At 34.5% G+C, this 16,574-nt stretch overlaps 1 protein-coding gene across 4 annotated transcripts in view; it reads left to right on the top strand.

The window, feature by feature from the left end:
* nckap1 (NCK-associated protein 1) overlaps nt 1-16,072 on the top strand; it is a 46,485-nt gene extending 30,413 nt beyond the window's left edge. For all 4 annotated transcript variants that reach the window (XM_015358952.2, XM_006636479.3, XM_015358951.2 and 1 more), the window contains 13 exons: nt 319-458; nt 811-942; nt 1,822-2,040; nt 3,042-3,172; nt 4,506-4,603; nt 5,888-5,981; nt 6,660-6,742; nt 6,971-7,051; nt 7,359-7,452; nt 13,170-13,286; nt 13,573-13,682; nt 14,334-14,423; nt 15,218-16,072. In XM_015358952.2, coding sequence (XP_015214438.1) covers nt 319-458; nt 811-942; nt 1,822-2,040; nt 3,042-3,172; nt 4,506-4,603; nt 5,888-5,981; nt 6,660-6,742; nt 6,971-7,051; nt 7,359-7,452; nt 13,170-13,286; nt 13,573-13,682; nt 14,334-14,423; nt 15,218-15,334 — 1,506 coding nt within the window. In that variant the 3' untranslated portion in view covers nt 15,335-16,072. The remainder of the gene's footprint in view (nt 1-318; nt 459-810; nt 943-1,821; nt 2,041-3,041; nt 3,173-4,505; nt 4,604-5,887; nt 5,982-6,659; nt 6,743-6,970; nt 7,052-7,358; nt 7,453-13,169; nt 13,287-13,572; nt 13,683-14,333; nt 14,424-15,217) is intronic.
* The last annotated feature ends 502 nt before the right edge of the window (nt 16,073-16,574 follow it).

Raw genomic sequence — 16,574 nt, 5'->3', positions numbered from 1 at the left:
GTGACGAATTCAAGTTATTGTACTAAGTGATGTACTTTCCACTGAAATACATTGTACTGTGATAGTGCAGTTCTTTCTAGTTTAAAATAACAAGCTCAATTCATGTTCTGTACTTTTTAATCAGATAGCCTTCACCGTTTTCTGTTTTTAGGAGAGTCTGGTGTTGTTAAAGACATTATTTCATTTTCTTTTCATTAATGAATGTGCGGTTTGCTCATAATTTACCAGACTTGTCCATCCAATGCCCAGAATCCAGTTAATCAGCGGAGTTCTTATAAAAGTTTTGATAAAGATAATCCTTTTCTTCTGCCATTTCAGTTATTGCCAAAACATTGTGCCAAAACCATCAGTCAAGCGGTGAACAAGAAGTCTAAAAAGCAGACTGGGAAGAAAGGAGAACCTGAACGAGAGAAGCCGGGAGTTGAAAGCATGAGAAAGAACAGGCTTCTTGTTACCAAGTAAGTGCTCATCTATCTTAAAGTGTACGTGTTTAATTTAATTGGTGAGAACATCTTTTTTAAAACAGTGAGTAGAGAAGCCTGGGTTTGGTTTTCTTTATGGCTTGGCAGTCATGTTACCCTGTGACCTGTGATCCTGCTGGTATTTTATCTAACTAATGACCCTGAACTGTGAAAAAGGCCAGCCTCGATCCCAAAGTCTTCATCTGTGTTAGAGAAGAGAGTTTTACAAAAGAGTGATTGAACTGAACATTTGAAGTTAAAAGATAGTTTGAAAGTTAATTTATTTCAATATCATTGATCTACAGTGTAATTCAAGGGAAATCTCTTCAATATGTGTTTTATTTTTTAGCTTGGATAAGCTGCATACAGCACTGTCAGAACTGTGTTTCTCTATCAATTACGTACCAAATATGATCGTTTGGGAACACACCTTCACTCCAAGGGAATATTTGACGTCACATCTGGAAATCCGCTTTACCAAGTATGTATATCTGTGTCAGAAAAAGCAGTTACATTTTAAATATCAAGAGAGAAAACTGCATTTTGCATCTGAAACGGTACTGGGAATTTTGGAAACTGAAAGAGGGTTCTCCTGTTTACCAAGAAATAAGTACCGTATAACATGAATTAAAAACATGGTTTACAATCTTTGTTTGTCAAACTCACTCAGTGGCATAATCCCCCTGTTTTCTGTTCTTCAGTTTACCTTTTAATTAACTGTATTTATTGGAGAGTGAGATGCAGTTTTGATTAGTAAAGTGACTTTTGATTGCAGTCCAGCAAAGAACTTATCCAACCAAATAAACAAAGCTTGATGAATAACAGGTATTTTCCACTCTCAGCTTCAAGGCTGTGACGTGAGTTGCTTGGCTAGGTTTTCTTTCTTGAGCACTGGACCCCAAAGGTAATCCAGTTTTCCTGTCCTGTGTGGGCTTATTACACCTATTTACTGCTCCTTTGTCCTGCAGGTCAAGGAAGGAATTAAAATGTTATTATCCTTGGGGACCTTACTCAAACAAGCTTACTTGTTTGAAAGCAAATATGCTACTTATTCAGAATTTGCTTCACTAATGATATTTAGGTTTTTTGTTACTTTTGTCATGCAATGGCAAGTAATTAATATACTTTTATCTTTATAATTTTTATCCTGATTTTCTGGAATGTTCTTTCTAAATTGTAGCAGGCTATGTCTAACATTGAGCCTGAAGGTACCCATAGTGTACACTATCTGGAAAATATTCTCATGTTTCAAAGCTCATTTGCCTTTAATCTTCAAATGGAGATAAATATGTTAAAATGTACTTTCTCAAATATATGAACAGAAGGATTATATGTTTATTTTTTCTTCTCTGTATTCTAGATCCATTGTTGGGATGACTATGTACAATCAGGCAACACAAGAAATTGCAAAACCCTCAGAACTTTTGACCAGTGTAAGGGCCTACATGACAGTACTGCAGTCCATTGAAAACTATGTACAGATTGATATCACAAGAGTGTTTAACAATGTTCTCCTGCAGCAGACACAGCACTTAGATAGTCATGGAGAACCAACAATAACCAGTCTGTACACAAACTGGTAAGTATTAGGAGAAATCTGTTGTGTATGGAACCGATGCATCTTAAAAGAAAAGAAAGAAAAGAAAACTAAAAGAAGCAGATTGCTGGAAATAGCTAAACAGTGCCTTGAAATAGTACTCAGACCATTTCTATGGCACCACATTTTCGGAAATTACAAAATGATGCATGCCCATTTTAAAATGCATGATTAATGCATCAGTGTTGATACCCATGAATCTGGTGAAAGCACCATTTTCACCAATTCCAGTCCCAGATCTTTTTGAATAAGTCGCTACCAACTTTTCATAATGTGTTGATGCAATTTGTGCATATTTATATTAACAGATTATCTCACTAATTGCTTGGTGATCACATTTCAAGTCTTTACACTGATCACAATAGAATCTAAGTCAGGATTTGGAATGGGCATCTCAAGGACATTCAGTTTACTGCTCTGAAACCACTCATGTGTAACTTTGCCCTTGTGCTTTGGATCAATGTCCTGTCAAAAGGTGAAATTTTATCCCAGTTTTAGGTCAGCAGAAAATTATCCTCTAGGATGCCGGTACTTTGCACTATCTGTGTTCCCATCAGTTTTGAAAGGCTTTCCAGTCCCTGCTGATGAGAAGCAGAACTATGATATAATGGCACCACCAACACGCTTGCCAGTAGGGATGGTGTTGACTGAGTTAGGTTTGCATCAAATGCCGTGCTTTACATTTAGATCACAGAGTTCAAATTTTGACTTGGCTGATCACAAAAACACTTGCTACAATTTGCAGTTTCACTTAGGTGGTTTTGGGTTGGTTGTGTATGTAACAGCTTTAAAGCAACAAAATATGAAATGTGCAAGGGTTTGAATACTTTTGAAAGGCACTATACCTATCAAGTATCATTTCAGTCTTTATTTTAAAAGAAAAAAATCTAGAATTAAATATTCCGTAGTAGCAATTAAATGATCAATTCCAAAAGGGCTCTAGTGCTGCAAATAACTATATCTTATAAAATCTTTTTTTATAGGTATTTGGAAACGTTACTGAGACAAGTAAGCAATGGACACATTGCATACTTTCCAGCCATGAAAGCATTTGTGAACTTGCCTACAGAGAATGAATTGACATTTAATGCAGAAGAATACTCAGACATATCGGGTAAGATTAATAGATACAGATGTGGCCAAAATGTTCCTCTTCATAATCTTCATGTTATAGCCTCATGGAGCACAGAAATATAATCTTGGAAGATATAATATACCATGCATGTGATTATGTAGCCTACGATAAGCTTTTAGCTATAAACTAAAACCACTACAACTTCTAAATTGAACTAAATACAAAATAGTTAAATTCTACCCTGTTTAGTGAATGAAATTCATAGCATTGGAGTAAAAGAATCGGGCCAGTTGGCTGACATTTTTCTCTTGTTGGTCAGGTAATTTGTTGAGTAAAGAGGCATCAATTTCCCTATGGGATTAATAAAGTCTTATTTTATTATTTATCCAATAAAAGAGCTGTGAATATCCTATTAACTTTTCTCACTTTGACTTCAGTGTTTGGAGTCTGTTGTCAAATCTCAAACTGAAAACCAAAAACCTTACTGTTAAAGAAGCATAGGCAATTTTGAAGCTGAAAAGGAAAGAAATCAATAAGAACCTCAGAATAGAACTTGGGTGTGCCAAGATCAACTATTTGGAATATACCAAGGAAGAAAAAAACTGACGTTATTATTACTAATCAACAAAGGCAAAAAAAATGAAGTCAGCCAAAAATATGAAAAAAAATCATCAGAGCTATTAAGGTAAACCTGAAAACAACTGTCAGTGTGAGCACTGACAATCTCTGGAGTGCTGGAGTAATGTTAGCAAAATCACAGTCAAAACATCCAAAGAATAGGCAGGAACTCAGCAAAGCCTTACCAAAACATGACAGATGGTCATTTAAAAAAAACAACAATATTTAACACTCTGAAATGTACTTAATTTGCATGTGTCCCGATAGTTTTGGTCACTTGAAATCACTGTTTAAACACAAGGAATGTTTTGTTCCTATTATGATCAAATGAACGGATGTTATTATCTAAAAATAAAATGTGCGTTGTATTGATCATTATGACAATTAGAAATTAATTTATTTAGTTTTCAACTACCCAGATATTTTTGAGCCACACTCTAAATTATTTTAGAAATAAAATAATGGGCATAAAAATTTAACCTTTGTATTTAAACATGTAGTAATCACTGCTTGATGGCTGCCAAAAACTAAAAGTTATTAAATGAAAGAGATAGTTAAAGCTAAATTATATACAGAATTTCTGGGAGTGTCTAATGATGCTTGGTGAGAAACAGCAGTATATTTGTATTACTAATTAAATGGTTGAGAAAATTGGTATGTAGAATAAGAAAGCTAGCATCCTAGTGGTTGTAGTTGGTGACTAGGCTTCCATGCACTGACAAATAGTGTTGCATGTTTCATGTTTCTTCCACAGAAATGAGGGCTCTTTCCGAGTTGCTGGGACCATATGGAATGAAATTTCTCAGTGAAAGTCTCATGTGGCACATCTCATCGCAGGTGGCAGAACTCAAGGTAAAGTTATGGTTCCTATTCAGCAATTGGCAGTAATGATCATCTTTTAAAAGGTAGTGGTGTGGGAGTATCACCATTGAAATGCATTGGCTTCCTATTTTCAAACTGAAACTCATATTGGAAATTAAACAAGAAAGCAGCGTCATCTTAATTCTGCTATTATGTCTTAATTCTACTCTCTATTGTGGGTTGTTGTATCAATAAATCCTATTAATACCAGCAGACCCTATTATATGAAAATGTGTTAAGGTTTTAAGAGTTAAATGATAAATTCAAATCTAAAGTTTGCAGATAATGCAATGTAGCCAGAATGGTAATGCTGGGTAAATGCATGTTTTGCAGGTGGTTATGATGTAGAGTTTGAGTTTTGTCCTGGTGAACGAAAGGGTTGTCAGATGCAACTTTGGATTCCTGTTGCATGTTCAGATTATTTTGTCTTTTTAAGGTTGGTGGGTTTGGTGCTCGATAGTATTACACCTGCCAACTCTGTTGCTGGGCCTTCCAATGTTTATGATTGATGCAGATGCCTTAAGAGGGGTATTTGGAGAGAAAGATCTCCCTGATCTCAACTTGAGTAATTGGACATATGTCCTTGTTTTGGAAATCTAAGAAACCTGGCTTTCTTAATCTATACTGGAATAACTGTATTTATTCCAGATTTATATGTATTATTTAAACATATAATGTATAGTAATGTCAATTAGTTTTATAGAACTCTTGTAAAATTCAACAAGTAATAGGTTTATCACACCTGAATAAGGCTCCACGGCCGAAATGTGTTTTCTTTCTTCTCTTTTCAGCATGGAATAAACCTATTACTTGTTCCTTTGCAGCCTGTGCATGCTGATGCAGCTACCCACCTGCACTCTTGTAAAATTCAGCTACTTTTAAGTTTTGGCATTTTGCTTTAAAAATCGTACTTTCTTCCCTGTTTATTTATAATGGGTACAGTTTGCTGTAGAAATAGTAGACAGCCTTTTTTTCTCAGATTAATTTCCAGAGACTTTAAACAGTATTCTGCTACTGTTGATTAGTGTGTGCAATTTCTGGTGTAATAGAAGAAGAAATGTATAGTGTCATTTTTTAAAACTGTCTGTTTTGAGCCAAGAGACCCATAATGTACAATTACATGGATCTAAATGTCTTTAAGAAAACAGAATAGCAGGCACATCTGGTACTCATAACTGCTGCTTCCTGTTTTCCAAATTGAAAAGTCCTCAGGATTCTTTTTGCCTTATTCCCTTATTGCCACGATGTCTGACATGAGGCCTTGTTTCTCTCTAGAAACTGGTGGTGGATAATGTTGAAGTGCTGACACAAATGAGGACCAGCTTTGACAAGCCAGACCAGATGGCAGCACTGTTCAAGAAGCTTACATGTGGGTATTAAGCAGCATCTGAACATTTCACTGGCAATAAAATGCTTTATGGATTAGAAACTGCCAAGCAGATAAGGAATAGAGAATGTGACACATATAGCTGTTATTAGTATCATCAAATCAAATTATGTATGTGTTAAGTTTTAAACACAAATCATCCTTTAGGTAACATTGTATTCCAGTCCTGTTCAAAAAGCAATATATAAAAAGAGAACCTATATGTGGCGGAGCGGTGGCTCTGTGGCTAAGGATCTGCGCTTGTGGCTAGAAGGTTGCCGGTTCAAATCCCGCAGCCGGCAGAGGAATCCTACTCCGTTGGGCTCCTGAGCAAGGCCCTTAACCCCAACTGCTCCAGGGGTGCCGTACAATGGCAGACCCTGCCCTCTGACCCCAGGTTCTCTCCCTATCTGTGTGTCTGTATGTCTCATGGAGAGCAAGCTGGAGTATGCAAAAAGATAATTCCTAATGCAAGAAATTGTAAAGGGTTAATAAAGTGATGTTATTATTATTTATTATATGAATGAATCTACTTTTGGTATATTAGTATTGTGCCATACTTCCTGTTGTTGCTGTTAATGTTATGTATGTTTATGTCAATGCTGTTGTACTTAATGCTTTATATTACCTAGTTAAGTTAAAAACCATGCAATTAAAGTCTTGCTTTTATTGGTATTGTAGCAGTTGACAGTGTCTTGAAGAGGATGACCATTATCGGTGTGATACTTTCATTCCGCTCACTGGCACAAGAAGCACTCAGAGATGTAGGTTTCAATTCTACACATATAATCTACTGCTCTGATTAGTTTAAATGCTGTATCTAGTAGCTGTATTGTCCTGAAACTGTATGATAACATGTTTTTAAGTAGTAGATATCGTATGTGTTTATTGTTTTCTGATGTTCAATCCACACAAGGCTAACCAATTAACAAAAGCACACCATAAAATAGAATCATTTCTCAATTTGTTCTAATTGGTTTGCCATACTGCAGGTGTTGTCTTGCCACATTCCCTTTCTTGTAAGCTCAGTCGAAGACTTCAAGGATCACATTCCAAGAGAAACTGATATGAAGGTAAACGGATGTTCCGCCTTACTCCCCCCAAAAATATGAACACATAGATGAGCAAATCAGAACATGCTATCACCTCAGTCTCCAAATCTGACGTTATAAATGTTTTTTTGTAACTCTTTTTAACATCGTTTTCAGATTGTAGCCTTTGTTGTATGAAAATAATTATATAGGTATACTTAGAGAATATTGTACTGTGAATCTTTTTTAGATTTAATATAATAACTATAGTGTATATTGTGCTTAAAGGCTTATTATCTATTAGTTAATTTTAGACAGGAAATGTATCATTAACTCTTGAATTTAACAGGTGGCAATGAATGTGTATGAGCTTTCTTCAGCAGCAGGATTGCCCTGTGAGATTGATCCAGCCTTAGTTGTGGCTTTATCTTCTCAAAAGTCTGGTAAGTCAAAGGTTGAAAAATGATCTAAGATAAAACTTATCAAATATGCTTAAAATAATGACTTGTTGTGGTTAGGAAGTTTACTTTCACTGACTTATTTCCAATGAAAAAATAATTACTTCTTAAATGCTGTCTTTTCCTGTTTTCCGTATACTGTAGAGCTGTGTTGTTCACAGTTTGTTTTTTTAATTGAATAATTTCAGTGAATAAAACAGATGAATTCCCAGTTTCCTAGATGATTTATTTATTGGATTCACTTAGTCATTCAGTTCAGTGAGAAGACTTGAGCTTGGAGCCTAATGGGGGAACACAGAAAATGATTCAGATCCAAACTGAGAGCTCAGAGAGAAAAGGGAGGAACTTGGAAACTTGAGTTAAATGTGATATAATAAACATGATGAAATCAGAAATTGTTGAACTCCATAAAACACATAATCCCTTATTAATAAAGTACTTGGATTCAATGTCTGTGTTAAGGATGTATTTTGCTGGTTATTTTTCAAAAATTACATCAGACTTTGATAAGAGCATTCAAACACTGTACAGTATACACCAATTACAAGAAGAATACAGAATTTTGTCTTTAAAATTTTGGATAATGTATTAACGAAGTATTTTAAATAGGTAAACTGAAATCTCTGTGATCCAAATCAGTCTTTCAATTCCACTTCAGTTGTGCGTCCCATAGAAAATATGGTGTGATATTGGTTTTACTGTTAAATGCTGATTTTTAGTACACTGTTAAAAGTTTAGCTGATAACTATTATTTGATTTAATTTGTTCAGAAATTACACTTCAATTGTCAAGTTACTGTTTAATGTTTCATTAGTTCTCCTTTAATAATTCCATCTTACCTTTCTTGAGATATTAATAAATAAAATCTCATTTTGATGTCAACATGTTATATTACCTAATCAACTACTAGAACAAAATAGTTTTGGTTTAATTTGGTATAATTAAATAAGTGTAGTTCATAGTCAGTAGTCTGTATTTTTAATTTTGTTTTACTTCTTTTTAACCCTGCAGACAACCATCTATAACAAATAAGCTACATTCTCAACACCTCATTTTTATATATGTGATATTTCATCTATGATTTTCATAAAAATAGAGTCTTGTTTCTTAAAATAGTTTCATATGGAAGAAGGGATACTACCAAAACTATCTATTTTGCATTATATCTTAATTTTAGCCTTTTTTCAGAAATTTTGGTTTTTGGTTTTTATTGGTGCCGTTACATTCTCTAGCTTAAATATGTTTGTGTTTGCTTAGATTTAATTCTCTGATTCAGTATCGTCTAAATCATTTACTGACTCACTCAATTTTGTGATTCAGTAACAGTCTAATTCAGTGAATCAAACATATTTCAGCTAATGGCCCTTTTAGTCAGGGTAATGTTATTATATTATGTGAGCAAATTCTTTTAAAATAAGTAGTGCACAGTTGGTGGAACAGTGTATGTTCAAGTGCAATGGTCTAGTGGCGAGTATGAATTTGCTACATAGGTTAATGGCAACCTAACTACAAGGTGCAACAACACTTGGGTCTGGAACCGCAGTTCATTAAGATAGTCTTTGGAATAGTGTCTGTTCTGTGATAATGTGGTCTCATTTTGACATAACGTTGTAGCCTCATGGTGCTCATATACTGTGCCAATGCCAGTTGTGTCTGAATCACCAAGTCTGGTGCTAACATTGAACATTTATGGTCTGAGATAGGACAGCATGAATTATGTAGGACTCAGAGACCAGTGAACAGGCACATGCTTATTCAGGCTTTACAAAACAAATATAACTGAATCATACACAACAGCATCTGCAGCCTAGTGAAGAGCATGCAATACTAATCTGTGACTTTAACAGTAGATTGACTGATAATTACAAATGTTGATTAGCATAATGGAATTCCCAGTGTCATGTCTGTAAAATATTGGTGTGCTTGCTACAAAAAAGTTTGTAGAATTTCTGATTGTGGTGAATTTGTTGCAGTTACTGTATATATGTTTCCTCTAATTTTCTATATATTTTCGATCACCTTCATATGCAGAAAAAGCCACGAAGTACAGGCTAGTGTAATCATTTCATATTTTGAGATAGTGTCTGTTCTGTGATAGTACAGTAATTATAAAAAATAGTCATTAATGTGAAATTGATCATTTGGCTGTTGCTTTTAATAAAGGTGAATTACTGGAATAATGTTCATTCATACAGCTCACCATTTTACTGAAGAATTTGAGTTGAAATACTTTTCTAAAAAGGGCAAAACAGGAGTCACCCAGTTAGGATTTGAACCTTCCAGTTAAGAGTCCAAAGCCCTTACCACTACTACACATTACTTATCCCCAAAGTCTCTGTATAAATTGAGGTAATTCGTATGTGTTTAGGATTGTTAGCATATATAAGTGTTAAATTTCTGAAGGAGGCGGAGACAGAATCACAACACGAATATGGAAAAGTAAAGAACAACTAATGGCATGGATCTCAATTTTAGAAATAATCTGAAGCAATATTACAAAACATAGCCTATACCAGAACAGGCTCTGGTAATGGTTTTGTCTTGGTGAATAATCTTCTTAGGATTTCTTGAAATGCACATTTTTATGTTAAAATAAGATATTTTGTTTATGACTCTAAATACTTGTCTTCAGCCCAGAACATATTTAATGATGTCCAACTTTGATTAGGAAACTCCCACGAAAACACAAGTGTACTGTAGGTATCGTATTTTATTAATTAAAATGGTTTGATTAACTTCTAATAAATTAGAGGGCAGGGGGAAATAATGGAACTGATGGCTAATGCGAGTCCAAACAGTTTTTGACATTCTGTACAGCACAGTAATTTTCCACTTATATAGTCATATTTGTGTTTATATACATTGATGACAGGTTGTCACGTTATTTTCCAGCAATGGAAGGGTACTTTTGCTGTTGAGCAGAAAATACATCCACAGTAATATCTTCAGGTTGAGACTCCTGCTTTTGGCCTGTAAAGGAAATGTATAATAATACTACTACTACTAACTCTCCTAGAGCTTTTCGGAGCCTGTGGGATTTCGGTTCCGTCTCTGGTCTGTTGAGAAATTTTTGTCACATGCCCTTACTGTTTAACATAAACCCCCTAATGTTTAGTATCAAAATAGTCCCTGTTATTAAACCTTCATTGACCCAAAATTGCCTTATTTGAATTATTTCCAAATGTTGAACTTTTAATATAATTTACAGTTAATTACTGTGCAATAGTGTATATAGTTTGTCTTGGCCCTTGATACTTAAAAAAAACAAGAAAATGATCAGTGTTTTAAAAAGTAAATATATTGCATAAAAAGTGAATGTATCCCTATTTTGGCGTATATATAATTGCATTTGACAGCATCATCTGGGTTATTCTAAAACTTTAGTAAAAAATGGTTATCCAGAAGTCTCTGGTCTTCAGTGCATCAGTTAAGGTAATCTTGTGTCAGGGTAGAAAGTGCAAGATTTGTATTTTCCTTTTATGGTCATTTTCCCTCATTTTTTTCTGTCTTTTTTTATTTGGCAAATCCCTGCATGAAATGAGCTTTGGATGTTGTATTCACACTTAATGAAATAGAAGAGGTTGTTCAGTCCATCTCCTTTGTTCAATTGGTGGTTGATTAATGGAAGCTAAGTTAATATCATGAAACACTAGCAATTCAGTTTTGTGCAACAATTTAAGAAATCTCTTATATATATAAATTAAATGTATATAATTTCAAATTAGACTGGCTTGCCTCAGGCAGTTGAGCTCAAACATCAGTTGTAATAAAAAGGGAGTGTCAACTTTTGCTATTTTTTCTATTCAGCCTCGACAAATATTTAAATTCACCGAATTTGGAATAGCCAGTTCTGTCTTTTCCATCTCCTGATGGGTGGCTACAAATTCTCCAGTAAATTCTGTAGTGATGAAATAAAGGCGTACTTCTCTGACCCACCCACCATCAAGCTACTTATGCGATAGCACAATAATCAGAGGGAACACAGCCCCATGCAGGGGGTCGGCACAATTAAGAGCAGCGGGGTATCCCTAACTTACAAGCACCCAAGTGGCTGAAGATATCAGTGTTTTGCAGGTAGTCCAGATCCCTGTCAAGTAATATAATAAAAGCCCCTGCCACTTAGGGACTCCCGCACTAACAGTCAGTTAAGGACATGGTCCGGGCTCCAACCCATGATGCCTGGATTAAACTGCACTCAAGTTAGCAACTATGTTGTTTGAGCCACTCAGGAGTCCCATAATACTAATCTTTAAGTGATAAATGTGAGTGATTTCTTCACATCAGCCCATCAAGCAGGTTTAGCAATTTTAGAAAAGTTCAACACAATGTCTCAGCCATCAAGTGATTCAGAGTATAGTCAAATAGCATCTTTGTTCGATGTGCAGCATTGCCTTTGAACAACTTAAACACAGCCTTTTTATTTACAAAAAAATGACAGATGAAAAAAATAGATTTTTGGGAAATAATTTCAATAAGTGAATACTAGAGTCTTTTACAAACCCAACACATAGCCATCCACATTTCACGGTGACAAATCCCAATGGGGTCTGAATAACAGATAAATCCACCATACGAAAGAGAAGATCATTCTTACAAAAATAAAAAGCCAAATTCCAGGCATACCTGCTGGCTTAGCTGAAGCTAAACCCTTCATCCTGTATCAAATAAATGTAGCGAAATGCAAGTCAGGTTTCTTTTGACTCTACAAGAAGGCATGGAAGTAAATATTTAAAAAAATAAGAACATGGTACCTCTATTCATTTTAAACTTGGTCTCTCGGTTAGTGTGGAAGTTTCTTGAAAAAGTCTTTGAAAAAGGCCCGAAATGCTAGAAACCTGTCCTGTAAAGGTGGCATCTACATAATCCTGTTTCGTAATCAGGGATAGATAAAAGTTGTAGAATGATGGCCTGATATGCTGTACTAATCCCTTAGACCAACTGCAGTTTCATTTTTATATTAGCATATAATTTACTTAAGTCTCCAGCTATTTGTACTCCACTGTCTAAGAAGGGTTTGGATTTGGTATTTGCAGCCTTCTGTATTGCCACTTCTCTCTAGGCCTGCCTAAAAACTGATCTCTGATTGAACTGAGGGGTGGACAAGACTGTTCAGTGTCTGTATACTAATCCATATAGATATCCTCAATACTGCATAACAGTATTCTGCACAGGCTTTTAAAAAATGTTGCTGTTGCCTGACCAATGACTATAACAGGTGTTTTAGTTTTGTGATATAAATAAACTGTTTTTATAATAAAGCACAACATGCTGTAATGTGTATATAGTGAGTAAAACATAAGATGTGAATCTTTTGGTTTGTATAGGAAATTCTATTAATCCATTCCAGGACTAATGTACATGTACATTGATTGGTTGTGTGTGGGGTTTTGGATCCTTAAGCATTTTTTCTAATGTGGTTAGTTAATATAAACGTTAAAAATTAGATTAGACTAATTACATGACCTTTCGACAAATTTTCAGAATGGTCCTTGGAGGTCTTTCAATTAGTGTAAAAAACATTCATAAAGTTAATGTAAAGATGCAATGTGGTGTTTGTATCTGTTTCTTGCCATTGTTAAAAAGAAAGTGATGTTCATTGACCTTAAAAATGATGTGGATATGGAGAGTAAAACATAGTGCTAGAAGAATCAGGAAATCCAATTATTTTAAGACTAAACCATCTAAAATGTGTTTTATTCCAGAAAATATCAGCCCAGAGGAGGAATATAAAATTGCTTGCCTTTTGATGGTTTTTGTGGCAGTTTCAATGCCAACTCTGGCAAGCAATGTCATGTCACAGTACAGTCCTGCAATTGAAGGTAATTTGAATTCTTCTAGAAGTAGCTAAAATGTTAGGTTGTGTATATGTTCTTAGCTTATAAGAAATGTCTGATATTGATGCTTATTTTTTGTATGTGATTTTGTTTTATTTTGTAACATACAATATATTATTCTATGTTGATTTACAATTATTGTGTGTTTTAAAGTTTTACCAAATAGGTTTTATATACATGTATTACTAAAAAATGAGTAATGCATTTTCTTATTGGGGGACTTTAACTCATTTATCAGTATAGTTTGCTAACTTGTTATTATTCTTTCAAGGACACTGCAACAATATTCATTGTTTGGCAAAAGCTATAAACCAGATAGCTGCTGCCCTGTTTACCATTCATAAGGGGAGTATTGAGGACCGTCTGAAGGAGTTTCTGGCTGTAAGTGCAAAGTCTAATTATTTTGTCATTAAGGGTACTGCCACTCACATTGTTAATAGTTACACTTTTTGACTCGTGAATTGACACTGAAGTATCCAGTAAAGGTTTTATTCTCTGCTTTGATCAAGTCAGACTTCATTTGAGAATTCACGATTCTGTTTTACCCTTAGCAAGAGTATAAATGTGCTGTCATTAGTGAGATTTATTACACTTAATGTTCCATAAAGGTTTGAGATTCCAAATAATTCTTAGTACCTTGAATTTATTTTCCTGGAATACGTGGAATTTTTATGCATCGTTTAAAGCATGTGCACCCTATTTTCCTTAGAATTATTTAACAATTTGCCAGCAACTCTAGTTTACAGTTTAAATCTTTATTAAGACTCTAGAAAACAGTTTTAAAACTTTAATATTGCTTCATGTGGTAATTCACTAACAGCATTTTTTACAGTCTTGGAACAAAGCAATTGTTAAAAGATTCAGCATAATATATTGGTAAAGATGACTGTGCTTTTGTGTAACCTACAACTGCAATTAAAATAGAGCTCTTAAAAAAAATGTGGCTTTGGCTTAAGGGGCTTTTGCAAATTATTTACTGAGAATAGGACTATGTGATTAATTGCATTAATACTCTTTTTATTGTTTTTTAAGCTTGCTTCTTCCAGCCTGCTGAAAATTGGACAGGAGACAGATAAAACAACTACACGAAACAGGGAATCTGTTTACTTGCTCCTTGATATGGTGAGTGGTTTTTTCAGTACAAGCTGTATTCATAACCTAGGGGATGGTACTACTGAAGAGTCAACAAAGGATTTTCCACAAACATCTCTGAGAGTCATAAGTCACTTCCCAGAGGAAACATAGCTTGGCATGAGCACAATAGTCACACTGAAGTCATCCTTTTGCTAATCAAGTACCTTGACAGTGAGCTCACCGAGATGTCTGGGAATACCAGAACAAGCTTTTTCTAAAATACTAAAGTTTTGTGTTGAATCAATTTTATATTTGAAGTTATAATTATATGAAACAGTACTGCATTCTTTGCTTGTTTACTTAATTCCTTTACAAATATCATGATCTCATTTCCAAGGATTTATCTCTTTGCCTTTAGAACAGTTACCTGCTAATATTTGCACTAGCTTTCTAACTAAAGGAACACTGCATTGCTTTGGCCTATATAATGTTGCATTGGTCTTTTTCACCCTTATCAAAAAGGCAATCTTAGTTTCATTCCATGGTTTGGCCTGATAACATAGATACCGTATAAGATAGATTATTTAGAATTTAAAAAAAATGCATTTTTTCAGGTTAGCGTTGCCTAACCTGTTGCCTACCTGCTAATACAGAGATGCTGTTTTTATGTTTCAGATGTTCCTTCTGTCAAAGACTTGATTATTTACCTCCACTATGAAGTGCTTTGAGATGTCTTGAAAGATGTTATATAAAACCTTAATAACCTTTTATAGATGGTTAATAAGTTTTATGTTGTATTCAGCAGGTATTTTTTATATAATCTTATTTTCATTTTGCAACAGATTGTCCAAGAGTCCCCATTCCTTACTATGGACTTGCTGGAGTCATGCTTCCCATACGTCCTGTTACGGAATGCGTACCATGCAGTCTACAAGCAGAGTGTTACATCTTCAGCATAAAAGTTAAAACCCTGAATCCAAGGTCTGAAGAGTGGATTCCTTTGGCCTTGGTAATACATAAAACTGTGTGGGTTGTTTTGCATTTTAGTCTTAAAACAAGATTTATGTGGGATCAGATCATGTTTCTTTTTTCATAAAAGGTGTATTAATGACAATTTGTTTCATATAACAGGTATAGTAATCTATAAGCTTGGTTGATGAGACTCAGTGACACTACTAAATCCATGTTTGACACCATTTGTGTTTAAAAAATATTTTTGGGGGGGGGGGTTGATTTTAAGTATCTTCAATCATGCAAAATATGTTGCTTGTTTACTGAAATGCTTAAATGATAGTGGTTCTTTTTAGATGGTTGTTCTAGATTTCATCTGTGTGGGTTATAATGTGCTTTTTGTGGATTTACATTTTTACACTTTTTCTTTTGAAATATTTGCCAAATTATTGACACTAGCATCTCATTTTGTTTGGAGCTAAGCAGAACTGTTGTTAACAACACAGTATTACAAGGATCAGAAGGTGTTTGTACAAAGCATAGTATAATTTTTTAAACTAACTTTCATTAAGCCGTCTTGGCATTAACACCACCATTGTACTCTTCTGTATGGTATGATAAACATTCTTACATATTTATTGAATGTTTATAAATTGTTCTCCCTTAACCACTTTTTTATATGTTTTAAATTTTTTGAAATTCCAGTGTATCTTCCGTAACACAAAATAAACATTAGGGTATATCAACTCCTGTTCCCTGACTTTATTTATAAGGATTTTGTTTATGCTGAATTATTAGTTAAGAGATTACCATTATTGGTAGATCCTAAACAAAATATTTACTAATGATTGTACAGAGTATTCTTACTTTTCTACAGTTTAATATTGCACCCTACAGTACAATATGTGGGTCTGTAAAGTATCCATTATCAGAAAGCGCTTAGAGTCATGGAAGGGATACACTGTTCATTGCAAGAATACACCGACAGGCATTTTGAAAACAATAAACATCCTAGCTGAAGATGGAAGTAGCCTTAAGCTCCTGGCAAAAACCCATGCAAATATAGGGAGAACATGAACTCCAGACAGAAACAGAAGGCACCCCAGGTTGTAATCAAACCAGATTTGTGGCCCATTGGGATGTTGATTGTTTGGTGGTTTAGTAGGCAAATTAATCAACATTTTCTTCCAATTAAGTCTCATGACTTAAATTCCTCACATGCACATACAGTCGTGGCCAAAAATATTG

This window comes from Lepisosteus oculatus, chromosome 12 (assembly GCF_040954835.1).
Source record: "Lepisosteus oculatus isolate fLepOcu1 chromosome 12, fLepOcu1.hap2, whole genome shotgun sequence".
NCBI classification, from domain to species: Eukaryota; Metazoa; Chordata; class Actinopteri; order Semionotiformes; family Lepisosteidae; genus Lepisosteus; species Lepisosteus oculatus.
This window is presented reverse-complemented; position numbering and strand designations above follow the sequence as displayed.